The following is a 13951-nucleotide window of genomic DNA, read 5'->3' on the forward strand; positions in this document are numbered from 1 at the left end:
ACCTCCCCTGCTGCATCCTTTAGACGCTCTTGAAACGTTGCTCTTGCGTGAGGTGACGCTGTTATCGCCTTCCAGCGATCTCGACGCCAGGGCAAAGAGTGAGAGATACCGTGCACTTTTCCGGCTGCCCAAAGATGAAAAACTAGACGGCCACACAGACTGCACTCTCTGGACTCCATTCAACAAAATGCACATTTTGGGGCAGATGTTTGTGTCCACGAATTACATCTGCTTTACCAGCAAGGGGGAGAACCTGTGTAGCCTCATCATCCCACTCCGTGAGGTAGGTGTCAGGTGAAAATGGATATTCTAAGAGTTTCCTTTGTAATACTTTTCTATGTGAACCACAGATGTTTTTTACCAGCATTTCGTTGGTGTTTAACCATCGGTGAATGTTCATAATTCTTTGGTGTCCCCGGCCACCCCCTTTTGTGTGTTGTTATTGCTCTCGGTGACCTGAAAGAGCTTTTCTTCCTAGAAAAGGCAGCCTAGAGTTTTGGGGTTTTTTTTAAAGATTTTATTTATTTCTTTGAGAGAGTGTGAGAGGGAGCATGAGCAGTGGGGAAGGGCAGGAGGAGAGGGAGAAGCAGACTCTCTGCTGAGCAGGGAGCCCGATGCGGGACTCGATCGCAGGACCCCGGGATCACGACCTGAGCTGAAGGCAGACGCTTAACTGACTGAGCCACCCAGGCGCCTCCAGCTTAGAATTTTAAAATGGAGATTTTACTATTATTCAGGTGTGGTGAGGCCAACACATCAGGAAGTGGCTGCCACTGGAAGGAGGGCTTGTTGTACTCACGATGCTTTTGGGCGAGGCCATGGGGGCACATTGGGGAAGCACCACGATTGGTTCATAGGCACAGGGAGTCAGGAAATGGGGGCAGGAGCCTTTATTGTGATTTCTTTGTGAAGAAACAGGCGAGGCAGGGGAAGCAGGTTTTGGATGGGCTAGTTGGAATAATTTCAGCAGGCTCTGGGGCATAGGGGCTGTCCCTAGCTATCTGGTATCTGACCCCCCCCCGCCCCCCCCCGGGTGACTAGAACAAGGATAATTGACCCTGAGTGTGGAGTTGGATTAAGGAGGTGAGGGCCCTGTGGCGGGTTCTGCATGCTTGGTTTGCATAGGAATGGCCTGCTCCCAGGTGAGTCCTTTATTATCTCTTGGAGTTGGCTAACTCTGGGAGGGTGGCCCTGCCAGGGTCAGCAAGGCCCGGGATGTCCAAGCCTCAAATACAGAAACTAGAAAATGTAGTTATTACACCTGCTCACAGCCTGAGAGCAGCTTGGTCCCAAGGAAACAGTCTGGATTGTGAATTGGAAGGCCAAATATTAGATCTGGTCTGCCGGTTACCAGCAATAGAACCACCATACTGCTGGCCACAGAGCAGATTCTTGAGCCTGCCCCGCATTTTTTGAATCTCTGCAAGTTTTGGAATCTGTATTTTAATAGAGTCCCAGGCTGATTTCTCGTGTAAAATGAAGACATTGTGCATTCCTACCCTCTACACATTCTTACTGTTTTTGGGGAGGAGGTGGCTTCTGTCCTGTCTCCACAGTGCTAGGTGGTTCTGGTACTTGTGTGGAGACCTTGCCTTGAGGTTCAGAGTTGAGGAGGAACTCCAGGTTAGGCTCCTGGGGGCTAGAAGTCTTATGGTTTCGGTTCTAGTCCCGGTGACCACTTTCAACCTGCCCTGGTCCTTTTCTAGAAGTTAAGGTGGCTAGAAACTTTGGTTATGTAATTAAGATTGACTCTTTGTTATTCCCTAGAGTAAAGGATTCAAGTATCCCTCTGCCTTCTTTTCTTTTTTAAAGAGATCATTTATATGAGCAGATTTTTTTTAAGATTTTATTTATTTATTTGACAGAGAGAGACACAGCGAGAGAGGGAGCACAAGCAGGGGGAGTGGGAGAGGGAGAAGCAGGCTTCCTGCTGGCAGGGAGCCTGATGTGGGGCTTGATCCCAGGACCCTGGGATCATAACCTGAGCTGAAGGCAGACGCTTAACGACTGAGCCACCCAGGCGCCCCTGTTTTTCTGTTGTTTTAAGAATAATTCACCATTATCACAGAGAATTTGTGAATGTACAGACAAATAAAAAGAAAACATTTAGGGGTGCCTTTCTCGCTGTCTCTCTCTCTGTCATTTTATAAATAAATAAAATCTTAAAAAAAAAAATTCATCCTTAGTCCCACCAGTCAAAGATAGCCCCCGTTATTCTGCTGTACAGCTTTCTAGGTTTTTTCTATACTTCACTGTGTTTATGTCATTTATATTACTTAGATATAAAACATAGGGAATTTTTATTTTTTGCTTACTTCCTTCAACACTGAGTGTATATTAAACTTCCCCCATATCATTAAATGCTCTTTGATAGTATCATTTTTAATGACTGCATATTATTCCATTAACTGGATCTATAAAATTTATTCAGTTACCTGTGGTTGGACCCTTGCATTGTTTTTAGTTTTCTTCCAATTATATGTATAATTTTCCTTAAAGTATGAATTATAAATTCCTAGAAGCTGAGTGGGTGGATCAAAAAGAATGCAAAATGTTAGGCAATTGACAAATCTGGTCCTATTTTAATATGAGCAAACTGGTGTTACAACACCGTTTGAGGTGATATGTGGTGGGGTTGAATTCTGAGGTGGATAATTCGATAATTCGACAATCACTTACATTTGGCTCTGGAATGGATTTCATAACTTTTTCCAGCAAATGTACCTTCTTTGCCATAGACTATTACTAAACTTAATTTTCTTCATTTCTAAATTTCTTCATCAAGTATGACCCAAAAGCAAGTTACCTGCAACAGCTAGGGCAACCCATTCCAGGATTAAGGATGTGCATTGGTGAATCTGAGCAAATCATCACTCTGTTTATCCAAATGGAGATAAGGAGTGGGGAGGGGTCAAGATGTCTGCTCCCCTGTTCACCACATCCCGCTGCCTCTCCTCACCTTTCAGTGCAGTATACGGTACAATAGTGGGAGTTCAGGGCAACTGAGAGAACGGGGATTGATGTTCTCAGCCCGTCATTGGCTTGCTGGCTTTTCCTAACAGCTGGTAGAGCGGCGATCATTCAGTCATATTCCAGGGTAAGTCAGAGGAGGAACAATAGTTGAGGTAGTAGCATCGAGAAATAAAGCATGTTATGTTGGTGGATGAAATTTTTTTTTTTAAGATTTTATTTATTTATTTGACAGAGAGAGACACAGCCAGAGAGGGAACACAGCAGGGAGAGTGGGAGAGGGAGAAGCAGGCTTCCCGCGGAGCAGGGAGCCTGCTGTGGGGCTCGATCCCAGGACCCTGGGACCATGACCTGAGCCAAAGGCAGATGCTTAACCGACTGAGCCACCCAGGCGCCCCGGTGGATGCAACTTTATAAAGAAGGCAGCAGTGCCCTTCCTTTAACCTGATGAATCTCCAAGCTATATGAATGATAGATCCCGAATCCCAACGAATGGAAGAAGCAAAGGACTCTGTAATTTTTACAACCTTTACATTACCTTAACGACAGAAAAGCAGTGGGCCACCACCCTCCCTTCCCTCGCCTTACAGGGGGTCTTTCTGAGTAGAGAGGGGTCCATCCATGAACTGCGTACCTTTCAGAACTGACTTAAGCTGATTGATGAGCAGCAGTCTCCATGGGAACATTACATCCTAATTGAAATGGCCACTTTAGGATTATATAAACTAGGAATTGTTTCATTTCATTTTTTATAAATCAGCTAAAATACTGACTGGAGATTGTTAACATATATACCACAGACAGACTTAAGGTAGATCAAATAGACACAGAATCATGTTACTACAGATTTTGAAAAAATTCCTGAGGCAGCAAAGCAGGGAGATAAAGTGAACCCATCAGGTTCCTCATTAGATAGAGATTACAGATAAAGTCTCTCTCTCTTTTTTTAATCATAAATTACCTAGCAGATATTACATATTAAACATCAAGTTTTGATTAAATTCCAGTCTATTTTTATAACCCAAGTTGGTAATGAAATGTGTCTCATTAAACTAGAATACTCAAATGTTGCTGTTACCCTTTGTCTGTATCCCAAAGCTTATGGGATCGGATTCTACCAGAAATAATTTGTCAGCAAAAAATATTTTGTGGTGCATGGGAGCATTCATATGTTTTATATGGGAGCTTTCTGGTTGTTTCTGTATTAATGATCTAGCTAAAGGACTTTCCACTTTGACCTCATCAAGATCCACATGGCTATATGGGTTTTAGGTGTGGAGCTTGAACCTTTAGTTCCCTTGGCATTTGGCATTTGGTCTGAGACATCTGGTGACCAAAAGAATCAGAAAAAAATTGTTTTGAGAGAAGGAGTTTTTATAGGTCTTTTAAACATAGGTATCATTTAGCATGTTTTAAATGCCATGGGAAAATCCTTTTGATGATAAAGAATTTTTTTTCCCATTTCTCCAGCTTTTTTTGCATTAGGAAAAAAACCTTTTTTTTTTTTTTTTTTTTAAAAACTTTTATGTACAACTCCAAGTACCTCAGGGGATTCCTTTAAAAGTATATATATAGGGGCACATGGGTGGCTCAGTCGGTTAAGTGTCCAACTCTTGGTTTCGGCTCAGGTCATGGTTTTGGGGTCGTGGGATCAAGCCCCATGTCAGGCTCTGAGCTCAGCGCAGTCTCCCTAAGACTCTCCCTCTGCCTCCCACACACTCACTCTCTCTCTCAAATAAATAAATAAAATCTTTTTTAAAAAAATTAAAATATATATATAGAAATATATATCTAACTATATGTGCTGATAAAATATGAGAGCAGAAGTCAGGTCCTGCAGTTTTCCCTCTTTGGATCCCAGTTGTCCGCATTTTGGATTTGGGGCCATTCAGCTTTTCAGGCATCTCCTAGTCAGGTTCCATAGCCTTGAAGGGGAAAAAGGTTTTAAAATTCTGCTTTGGAGGGCGCCTGGGTGGCTCAGTTGGTTAAGCGACTGCCTTCGGCTCAGGTCATGATCCTGGAGTCCCGGGATCGAGTCCCACATCAGGCTCCCTGCTCAGCAGGGAGTCTGCTTCTCCCTCTGACCCTCCCCCCTCTCATGCTCTCTGTCTCTCATTCTCTCTGTCTCAAATAAATAAATAAAATCTTAAAAAAAAAAAAAAGAAATGGAAAATTATTAAAAAAAAAAATTCTGCTTTGGAGACAATGTATTTCGTATGAAAATGTTGATGAAGAGGTTAAAGTTGAACCCGTCCAGACTGCTTACAGGTGGAAATGAAGAGAAGAGAAACCGAACTTTAAGGATATAGTCAGAGCTGCTGCAAGTAAACCATTTATCTAGGGCTTGCCTTGAGAGTTTTTGTTTTCCTACTGTGCTAAAGAAAAATATTTTTATGCCTTTATCCTAGTTTCCAGTTGATGAAAATCCTATTATAAAGCCCCAAATATGTCTTCAGTTCAGAGCTAAAACAAATGTCCTTTCCTGCTCGTCTACCTACCTGATGTGGTAGATTTACTTCACCACACACACGTGCACACCTGCGCACACGGTCCTCCAGTGCAGATGGGGCTGCCATTAAGCTGTTTACATCATGTCTGTTCGGAACTGAGCCTTTAAAACGTTCAGGTGGTAAAAGGAGAGGGTTGCAAAGCCCTGGAATTCGAAGGAGATGTTTGAAAGATGGGTGAGGTTTTGAAAACCATCCCAACCTTAAGCTTGGTAAAAAGGCACAAGTATCACAGGTTGTTTCTGTCTCTTAGGGATGATGCAGCAACGAGGAGTCCTTTCCTTTAGGACTTGTGGAATTTTAATGAAAATCAGGGAGTTTCTTCACAACGAGTTTTCTAAACCTTGGCCCTGTTGATATCGTGGGCCAGACTTTGTCGGGGATCAGCTGTCTTGTGCATTGCACGCTGGTGAGCGGCATCCCTGGCTTCCACCTGCTAGATGCCACTGGTACCCTCCGCTCGTGACAACCGGAAACGCCTCTAGATGTTGCTGGATGTCTCCGGGGGAGCAAAATTACTCCCAGTGTAGAACTGCTGATTTAGAAAGACCCGCACCGGCGCCTGGGTGGCTCAGTCGTTAAGCATCTGCCTTCGGCTCAGGTCATGATCCCAGGGTCCTGGGATCAAGTCCCACATTGGGCTCCCTGCTCCACGGGGAGCCTGCTTCTCCCTCTCCCACTCCCCCTGCTTGTGTTCCCTCTCTCGCTGTGTCTCTTTCTGTCAAATAAATAAATAAAATCTTTAAAAAAAAAAAAAAGAAAGACCAGCACTGTCATTTCACCTTCTGATATGAGCTCCAGTTTGAGTTGTTAGCTCTTTTATCGGAACAGAGTCAGAGAATCTCATTCTTGCCTCAGTAAGATATGGGTGTTCCTACACAATGTAAAAGTGTTGCGCTCCTTGTTTGGTGCTGCTCGGAGGCTGCTGTTGGGTGATCCCTGGAAAGTAATGTTCTTTGTTTTGTGTTTCTTTCAGGTGACAATTGTGGAAAAGGCAGACAGCTCCAGCGTACTCCCCAGTCCTTTATCCATCAGCACCAGGAACAGGATGACCTTCCTATTTGCCAATTTGAAAGATAGAGACTTTCTGGTGCAGAGGATCTCCGATTTCCTGCAACAGACAACCTCCAAGATATACTCGGACAAGGAGTTTGCAGGCAGCTGTAACAGTTCAGATGATGAGGTCTGTGGGAATCCCCCTGCGGGTGTTTGCATTCGTCCTAGTACTCTGCCTGAGAGTGGTCCCCTCCTTGTCCATTTTGTTTGATCCTCAAGCTCTGCTAAGATAAGGCACCTACCCTGATGCCCAGAGCAATATCTCATCTCATTTAAATCTCATGGAGTTGGCTTTGGGATTGCAGAGCTGGACAGAGCCCTGTAGATCATCTGTCTAACCCTATTTCATAGTTGAAGAAATTATTAAATAATTGGTCCTGTTTACTCAACAAGGGACTCTGGTCCATATAGCGACATTGTTGGCAATGTACAGAGGTCACTAAATAAAGTCTCGAATCTGAGATGCAACGTCATGATGATGACCTTATTATGATAAAATACGTACTGTGCCCCTTTTGAATTAGGCCCTGGGCCAACATCCAGGGAAATTAGAGCCCAGGAAAATAGGTGACCAGCTCAAGTGACAGAATAATTACTGGCAGCTGAAATATAAAGATGGTGACCTCACAAGGAACATGCCTGCCCCTGTCCACCTGGTCCAAGCTCATGTGGGCATCAGAAGCTAGAGCGGGCATAAGGAGGCAGTCCCATAAGCAGTTGATTCAGCCATGTCATGCTTTGCATGCGTGCTAACCGGAAACTAACCGCCGACCAGTTTGTTGCAAAAATGCATCAAAAATAAAAGGAAACCTGTTTTGAGCATTGAAGCTTCATAGTCTGTGACCCACGCACCTGTCTAATCTCCGCCGAAGCGCTGGCTTGCTGCCTTCCTCCTGTGTTTTCACATAGCAAGAAACGTGTTGGGAACCATGATGTATTGTTGATGTCTATACAGAGGACACTGAAGAAGTAGATTCTGCGGCTCACACTCTTTCAACATCTGTTCCTCTGTGCGTCGGCAGGTATATTCTCGGCCCAGCAGCCTCGTCTCCTCCAGCCCCCAGAGAAGCACGAGCTCCGATGCCGATGGAGAGCGCCAATTTAACCTGAATGGCAACAGCGTTCCCACAGCCACACAGACCCTGATGACCATGTATCGGCGGCGGTCTCCGGAGGAATTCAACCCGAAATTGGTGGGTGTCTCCTGCTCTTGCTTGAAATTTTCTGTATTAGAACAATAACATTTAAAAATAGTTTTTAATCAAAGTAAACTCATAAATATCTATGTTAAGTAAATATTTTCCTATAAGCAAAGCAGATTTTTATCTAAATCTCTCATTAGATTTTAGAATGGGGGCGCCTGGGTGGCTCAGTCATTAGGCGTCTGCCTTCGGCTCAGGTCATGATCCCAGGGTCCTGGGATCGAGTCCCACATGGGGCTCCTTACTCCGCGGGAAGCCTGCTTCTCCCTCTCCCACTCCCCCTGCTTGTGTTCCTGCTCTCGCTCTCTCTCTCTCTGTCAAATAAATAAATAAAATCTAAAAAAAAAAAAAGATTTTAGAATGGCTTCTTCACAGGAGATGAGTGTTATACAGAGTACGGGTGACATTTTTTTTGTCTTGTTTTTAACTGTTAAGTTTAAGTCAGCCAACAAGTAAGTACATAATTTCTCAGCCCACATTTAAAAAACATCAACTCGCTTTCACTTGGAGGTGTGGACATAAAGCCATAAATATAATTTGCATTCTGCTGACCCATTTCAGGTAAGTGGAATTCTGATTCTGGTCCAGAAAGCTTCAAAGCAGAACCACAGCCTTCAAATTAGGTTCAGGTGTCAAATGAGGAAAGCACTCCAGAAAATCTGACTTCTTGTTCCGAAGAGTTTTGTTCAGAACATAACCACTCTGTTCACTAGGGGAGGTAGTCTGACTTTCCATCCAACTTCTCCTTTCCATCCTCAAAGTACTTTGGGATGCAGTAATGTTTCATTATCCCTTTCAGGCCAAAGAGTTTTTGAAGGAGCAAGCTTGGAAGATTCACTTTGCTGAGTATGGGCAAGGGATCTGCATGTACCGCACAGAGAAAACACGAGAGCTGGTGTTGAAGGGCATCCCGGAGAGCATGCGGGGGGAGCTCTGGCTGCTGCTGTCAGGTATGGCCGGGCTTGGGCCGGGGGTCCTGGCCCCGGACTATGCAGGACCTCAGCGCTCCCCTTCCGCCTTCCATCATGTGTCTGGGCTCTTTCAAAATACACAGCCCTCCAGCTCAGCACTAAATCGCCTTTCCTCCCCGGAGTGTTGAAGTTCCTCAGTGAAAACACAGAACACATACAACTGTCCAAATATTGAAACCATCACCCCCCAAGTCCGCATAACCTCTTCCATCCCCTCACGAACGCTACTTTGGAGAAAAGAGAACCTAAGGGAAAGAGTATAATTCTTTGTGATTTGGGAGGGCTTTTTTTTTTTCCCCCTCTTCCTGGCTGTGTCCATTGATGAGAACACACGATGAGAATACATCTCATTGAGAATGCTGAAGTGCGGCACATGCTGAAAACTGTCATTGAGGCAGGGAGAGAGAGGAATGAGAAAGCCTCGTCCCTGGTTTCTGCCACCTCTGAATTTCCTGGTTATTGCTTGGAGATGTGAAGGAGAGGCCAGAATGTGCACTAGAACTGAAGGCCTCGATCACACACTCCAAGCTGGAGACGCCAGGAAGGGCAGAAGGGGGTGTGTCAAGGACCTGTGGGAAAGATGTGCCCACCTTCGCTGGTCCACAGCCAGGCTCGTGCCCCAACAGAGCCCAGCGGGGTCACACTTTTGAGTCCTGCTGGAGACCAGAGGTTCTTCAGGCGAGGCCCAATCACACCTTCCTCCCCGCCTAAAGCGTCCAGTGTTTCAGGGGTCTGTTCTGTCGTGAACATCCAGGGCATTTTTTTGGTGTTACCGGTCTTTATAAATCAGTTGCTTTACTTGGTTAGAGGCTTGAAATGTAATCATTTTAGATAAGCTTACTTGAATATTTTTATTTGAACCAAAAATGGTCCAAGTGCTGTTATCAAAACCTTTTATTTTAAAAGTGACATTAAAATTAAAAGAATAGTTGCCGCACCTATAGGAAAGCATTTTAAAAAAACCAAACAAACAAACAATCTCCTAGCTCTTTCTAAAAGTAGATATAAATGCTAATTGCCCATAATGAGATGTATTAACATCTCAGCAGTTGGGGGATAGAATCCTGAAAAATACTTGGCTTTATCTGTTTCATGTAAAACTAGCTTGTTCTATCCTCATTTACGTGGCTTATTTTCCTTAAGTAGACCAGCCTTAGCTCCTAATTTAGCAATCCAAATTTGAATCCAATGATCTTTGATTACAAATTCAGCCCAAGAAGAGCCTTACTGTCCGTCTTCTGTCTTCCTTGTGTTTGTTGAACTAGGCACCTGGACAAACTGATTCAGGTCACTGTTGTAGTAAATGAAAAATTCCATTTTCATCCTCATTCAAATTAGAAGTTACTTATAGCCCCATTTTGGATGAAAATGGAACTCAAAGTGAGAGCCAAGAAATAGTACCCGATAGTACGTAGCACTGTTGCAGAGACACAGAGAGAGTTGGACTCCGTATTTTCTTTAATGGTGATGGACGATGTGAGGCCAGGGGGTGGAGCGGCCAACAGCTCCTATTTCCACCCAGCTCACTGGGGGTAGGATGCGTGGGGTAGGTTGCAAGCCAGCTCACCCATGGGGAGAGCCCAGCTCCTGGTAGGGGGGCCCCGCCTGGGTCCCGCCCTGCTCCCCGTGACTCTTAGGGCCACTTTACCAGGACCTGGCTTGGTGTACACAGTGAAGTACAGGCCAGATGGTAAGATATCTTTGCAGATCTCCCTTGGAAACAAAGCAAAAGCCCGTGTTCGGTTGCTGTCAACCAGACTGCCTTTTCCTGGGTAAAGTGTTGAGTGGTGAGGCTGTCTCTTCTGGGTGACTGTCACTGACACGGTCCAGGCCAGCCCAGGGGTTCTAATTTCTAATCCGTGAAATACAGATCAGTTTATCCTGTCATTTAGTGTGTGTGTGTGTGTGTGTGTGTATAATATGTATACATATATGTGTGTTTTATGTATGTGTCTGTGTATATATATTTATAATTACATAAGTTATTTTAATTAGATTTAGATTTAGATACTTTCATACATACAGGGTTTTCTGTCTTCAAGAATCTTAAATGCAACTATCTCAAACCAGTGATTCTCAACCCATTTCTCCATCCTCATCCCCAGCACCTGAGGAACTCCCAGCCATAGTGGTGCTCTCTGTGAAGAATGCCCACACCACCCACTGCAATTCTAAAAATCCTTGCATACATTCTAACACCTCCTCCTACTCTGCAGTATGGCTCTTTGAACTCTTCAAAGCTTAAGCTTTCGCAAGCAGTTTTCAAATTTCTTTTGGGAGGCAGAACTTTCGTTTTCAAGTGAAATCTTAAGGAGAATCCCAATAAAATACCAGCAAAACTGCTCTGGTTGAGGGAGGGCTGAGACGGGGAAGCTTTGGCTTACTCTTGTTCCTTCCTCCTCTTCCTCTAAGTAGGCCCCCCAGGATCGTCTGTGGAAGTTCTATGGAACACAGATTTTTAGCTTGCAAACCTCTAATTTGGCTTACGGTGGAGCTGAAAGAGGGAAGCAGGCCGCACGTAAATTTACCAAGTCTGGCCACAGTTGCAACAGCCCATCTCACCTGTGGGCAGTCATTATCTCGCAAGTGGCTCACTTGCTTGGTAAGCTGTGTTTGCAGACCGAGGGCAGGGCCTGCCGCTTTGGATGTTGTATCTGTTGGGTGTTTCCTAGGTGCCATCAATGAGAAGGCCACACATCCTGGGTACTATGAAGATCTAGTGGAGAAGTCCATGGGGAAGTATAATCTGGCCACAGAGGAGATTGAGAGGGATTTACACCGCTCCCTTCCAGAACACCCAGCTTTCCAGAATGAAATGGGCATTGCTGCTCTAAGGAGAGTCTTAACAGCTTATGCTTTTCGAAATCCTAACATAGGATATTGCCAGGTAAATGACACAGCTGGTTTAGATTATTTTTATTATTATTGTTTATTAACCAGTAAGTCAGAAGAATGGTTGACAGAACCATCCCTGCACCTAAGTTTCTTGACCTTGGCACTACAGACATTGTGGGCTGGATAATTCTTTGTTCGGGGTTGTCCTATGCTTTGTAGGATGTTTAATAACACTCCTGTTTAATACCACATTTAAAAACATCTCTCCACGAAATGCTAGTGGAACTCCCTGGTTGTGACAGCCAAACTGTCTTTAGACATTGCCGAATAGCCCCTGGGGAGCAAAATCTCCCTGGGTTGAGACCACAGCACTGAGCAGAGGAGGTGGGAGACAAGAATGCCCTTTCTGGATCCACCACCTCATACCTGGGTGACCTTCAAGTCACTTGTGATTACTCTCTGAGCTACCCCTCATCCCTCCCTGAGGTAAAAGAGAGCGTGCCTGACACCAGGCCTGTAATTCTGGCTTCTAAGTTCCACAGCGCTCCTACTTTGCATCCTAAGTAAGCACATACTTGACAATATAGCTTTTATATGCTAGGATTATATTTCAATACCCATTAAAATAAGTGCTTAATCCGATATTCAAAAAATATTGCCCCCATACCGACAAAAATTATCTCTTGTACTAGTACATCGACCATAATTGGGAAAGCTCTAAGACCATGTGACTTTAGACTTAAAGACCACATATTCAGACAGGCCTTCCCCGACCATCCAGTTAAAAGCTAAAGCAGGCTTGTGCTCGCTTCGGCAGCACATATACTAAAATTGGAACGATACAGGGAAGATTAGCATGACCCCTGCACAAGGATGACATGCAAATATGTGAAGCATTCCGTATTTTTGTGGGGAATACAGGCTTCCAGTAATGGAATCAGTAAGTGATGGGAATAAAAGACAGCATAAGGAATGTAGTCAGTGATACTGTAATAATGATGTATCAAGGTATCTATCAGGACACTTGAGATGAATGTAGCATAATGTATAAACTTGTGTCAACTATACTCAAAAAAAAAAAAAGTGAAATCACAACGGAAGACAACTTTTAATATGTTGACAAATACGTCAAACATCCCCCAGATCCAGAAAGATGGCATAATTCTTACTAAATGACTGCTTAACACAAAAGTAGATAAATAGAGGGAAAGATAGGTAGGTGGATAGATAGATAGATAAATGCTAAAGCAGGCTTAATTCCTCTACACATACACACAGTACAGGTCTTCCTATACCACATTATTTTATCTTTTTTTTTTTTTAAAGATTTTTTTTATTTATTTATTAGAGAGCGAGCGAGAGAGAAACAGCATGAGAGGGGGGAGGGTCAGAGGAGAAGCAGGCTCCCCGCCGAGCCGGGAGCCCGATGCGGGACTCGATCCCAGGACTCCGGGATCATGACCTGAGCCGAAGGCAGTCGCTCAACCGACTGAGCCACCCAGGCGCCCCTATTTTATCTTTTTGATAGTACTTAAATACACTCCCCAAATTGATTAATTAACCTTTACATCTTCATTCCGTCTCTCTGACATCAACATTTAAGTCCTGTGGGACTTGTCACCACTGTATTCCCCCATCCCATCCCCCAATACTTAGTCCAGAGCCTGTTACCGACTTACCTTGACTGAATGACTGAGGAGCTAACTGTGACCATGATCATGTACTAGAATCGGCAGGTTAATTCTCAAGTGGAATTTTAATAATGATTTTACTTGGGCAAATATTATGACTTACAAGAAAAAGCCTATTAGACCAAAATTCCTTTTTTTGGTATTTATATTGTAGAAGTCTGACGAACAGTTACTGGTTTGTAAAAGATCGAAAGAAGTACAAGAATTAGTTGGCCTCTGCAATTATAGAATTCATATTTCTCTTTTGATCTTTCTCTTTTTAATTAAGAGGACTATTAAAAGTAGTTGGGCCTTGAGTGGTTATGAGTTAAGTGATAATATCTTTTAATAAAGTGGGTTACTTTAGAATTTAAATTACTGTTACTTATCTCTGCCTTCCTTATCCAGATGGAAATAGTGGGTGAGGACTCCAAATTTGAAAGGTTTTATTGTTCTCAGAGGAGAGCCTCAGGCCGTGTGTACTTGGTTATAGAAACCATTATGGAAGATTAAAAAGGAAATATTTGTCTTGTGCATTAAGGATTAGAAACACTGAGACTTTAGCAGGTTAAAAGCTTTGTCAGATAGCCTTTGGGCCAAGTTTTTGAATGAGGGCTTGCCTGTGTGCAGGGACTCAGTCCTTGGTGAGGTGAGTATTGGTGTTCCTGAAGACCCTTAACAGTTTCGGGCTCAAGGACTAAGGGTTTGGACATTTTTAAAGGGTTCTTAAAAAAAAAAAG

The 13951-nt window shown here is 43.8% G+C and overlaps 1 protein-coding gene and 1 non-coding gene across 2 annotated transcripts in view; both read left to right on the top strand.

The window, feature by feature from the left end:
* TBC1D9 (TBC1 domain family member 9) overlaps positions 1-13951 on the top strand; it is a 119305-nt gene that overhangs the window by 71309 nt on the left and 34045 nt on the right. The window contains exons 6-10 of the mRNA XM_035023021.1: positions 76-283; positions 6454-6660; positions 7556-7726; positions 8535-8685; positions 11379-11593. Of these exons, the coding sequence (XP_034878912.1) occupies positions 76-283; positions 6454-6660; positions 7556-7726; positions 8535-8685; positions 11379-11593 (952 nt within the window). The remainder of the gene's footprint in view (positions 1-75; positions 284-6453; positions 6661-7555; positions 7727-8534; positions 8686-11378; positions 11594-13951) is intronic.
* Positions 12343-12449, top strand: LOC118022604. The gene has a single exon (XR_004682520.1). It is a non-coding gene; the product is annotated as a U6 spliceosomal RNA (small nuclear RNA).

The sequence above is a fragment of the Mirounga leonina genome, unplaced genomic scaffold (genome assembly GCF_011800145.1).
Source record: "Mirounga leonina isolate KUSES-001 unplaced genomic scaffold, KU_Mleo_1.0 Mir_176, whole genome shotgun sequence".
NCBI classification, from domain to species: domain Eukaryota; kingdom Metazoa; phylum Chordata; class Mammalia; order Carnivora; family Phocidae; genus Mirounga; species Mirounga leonina.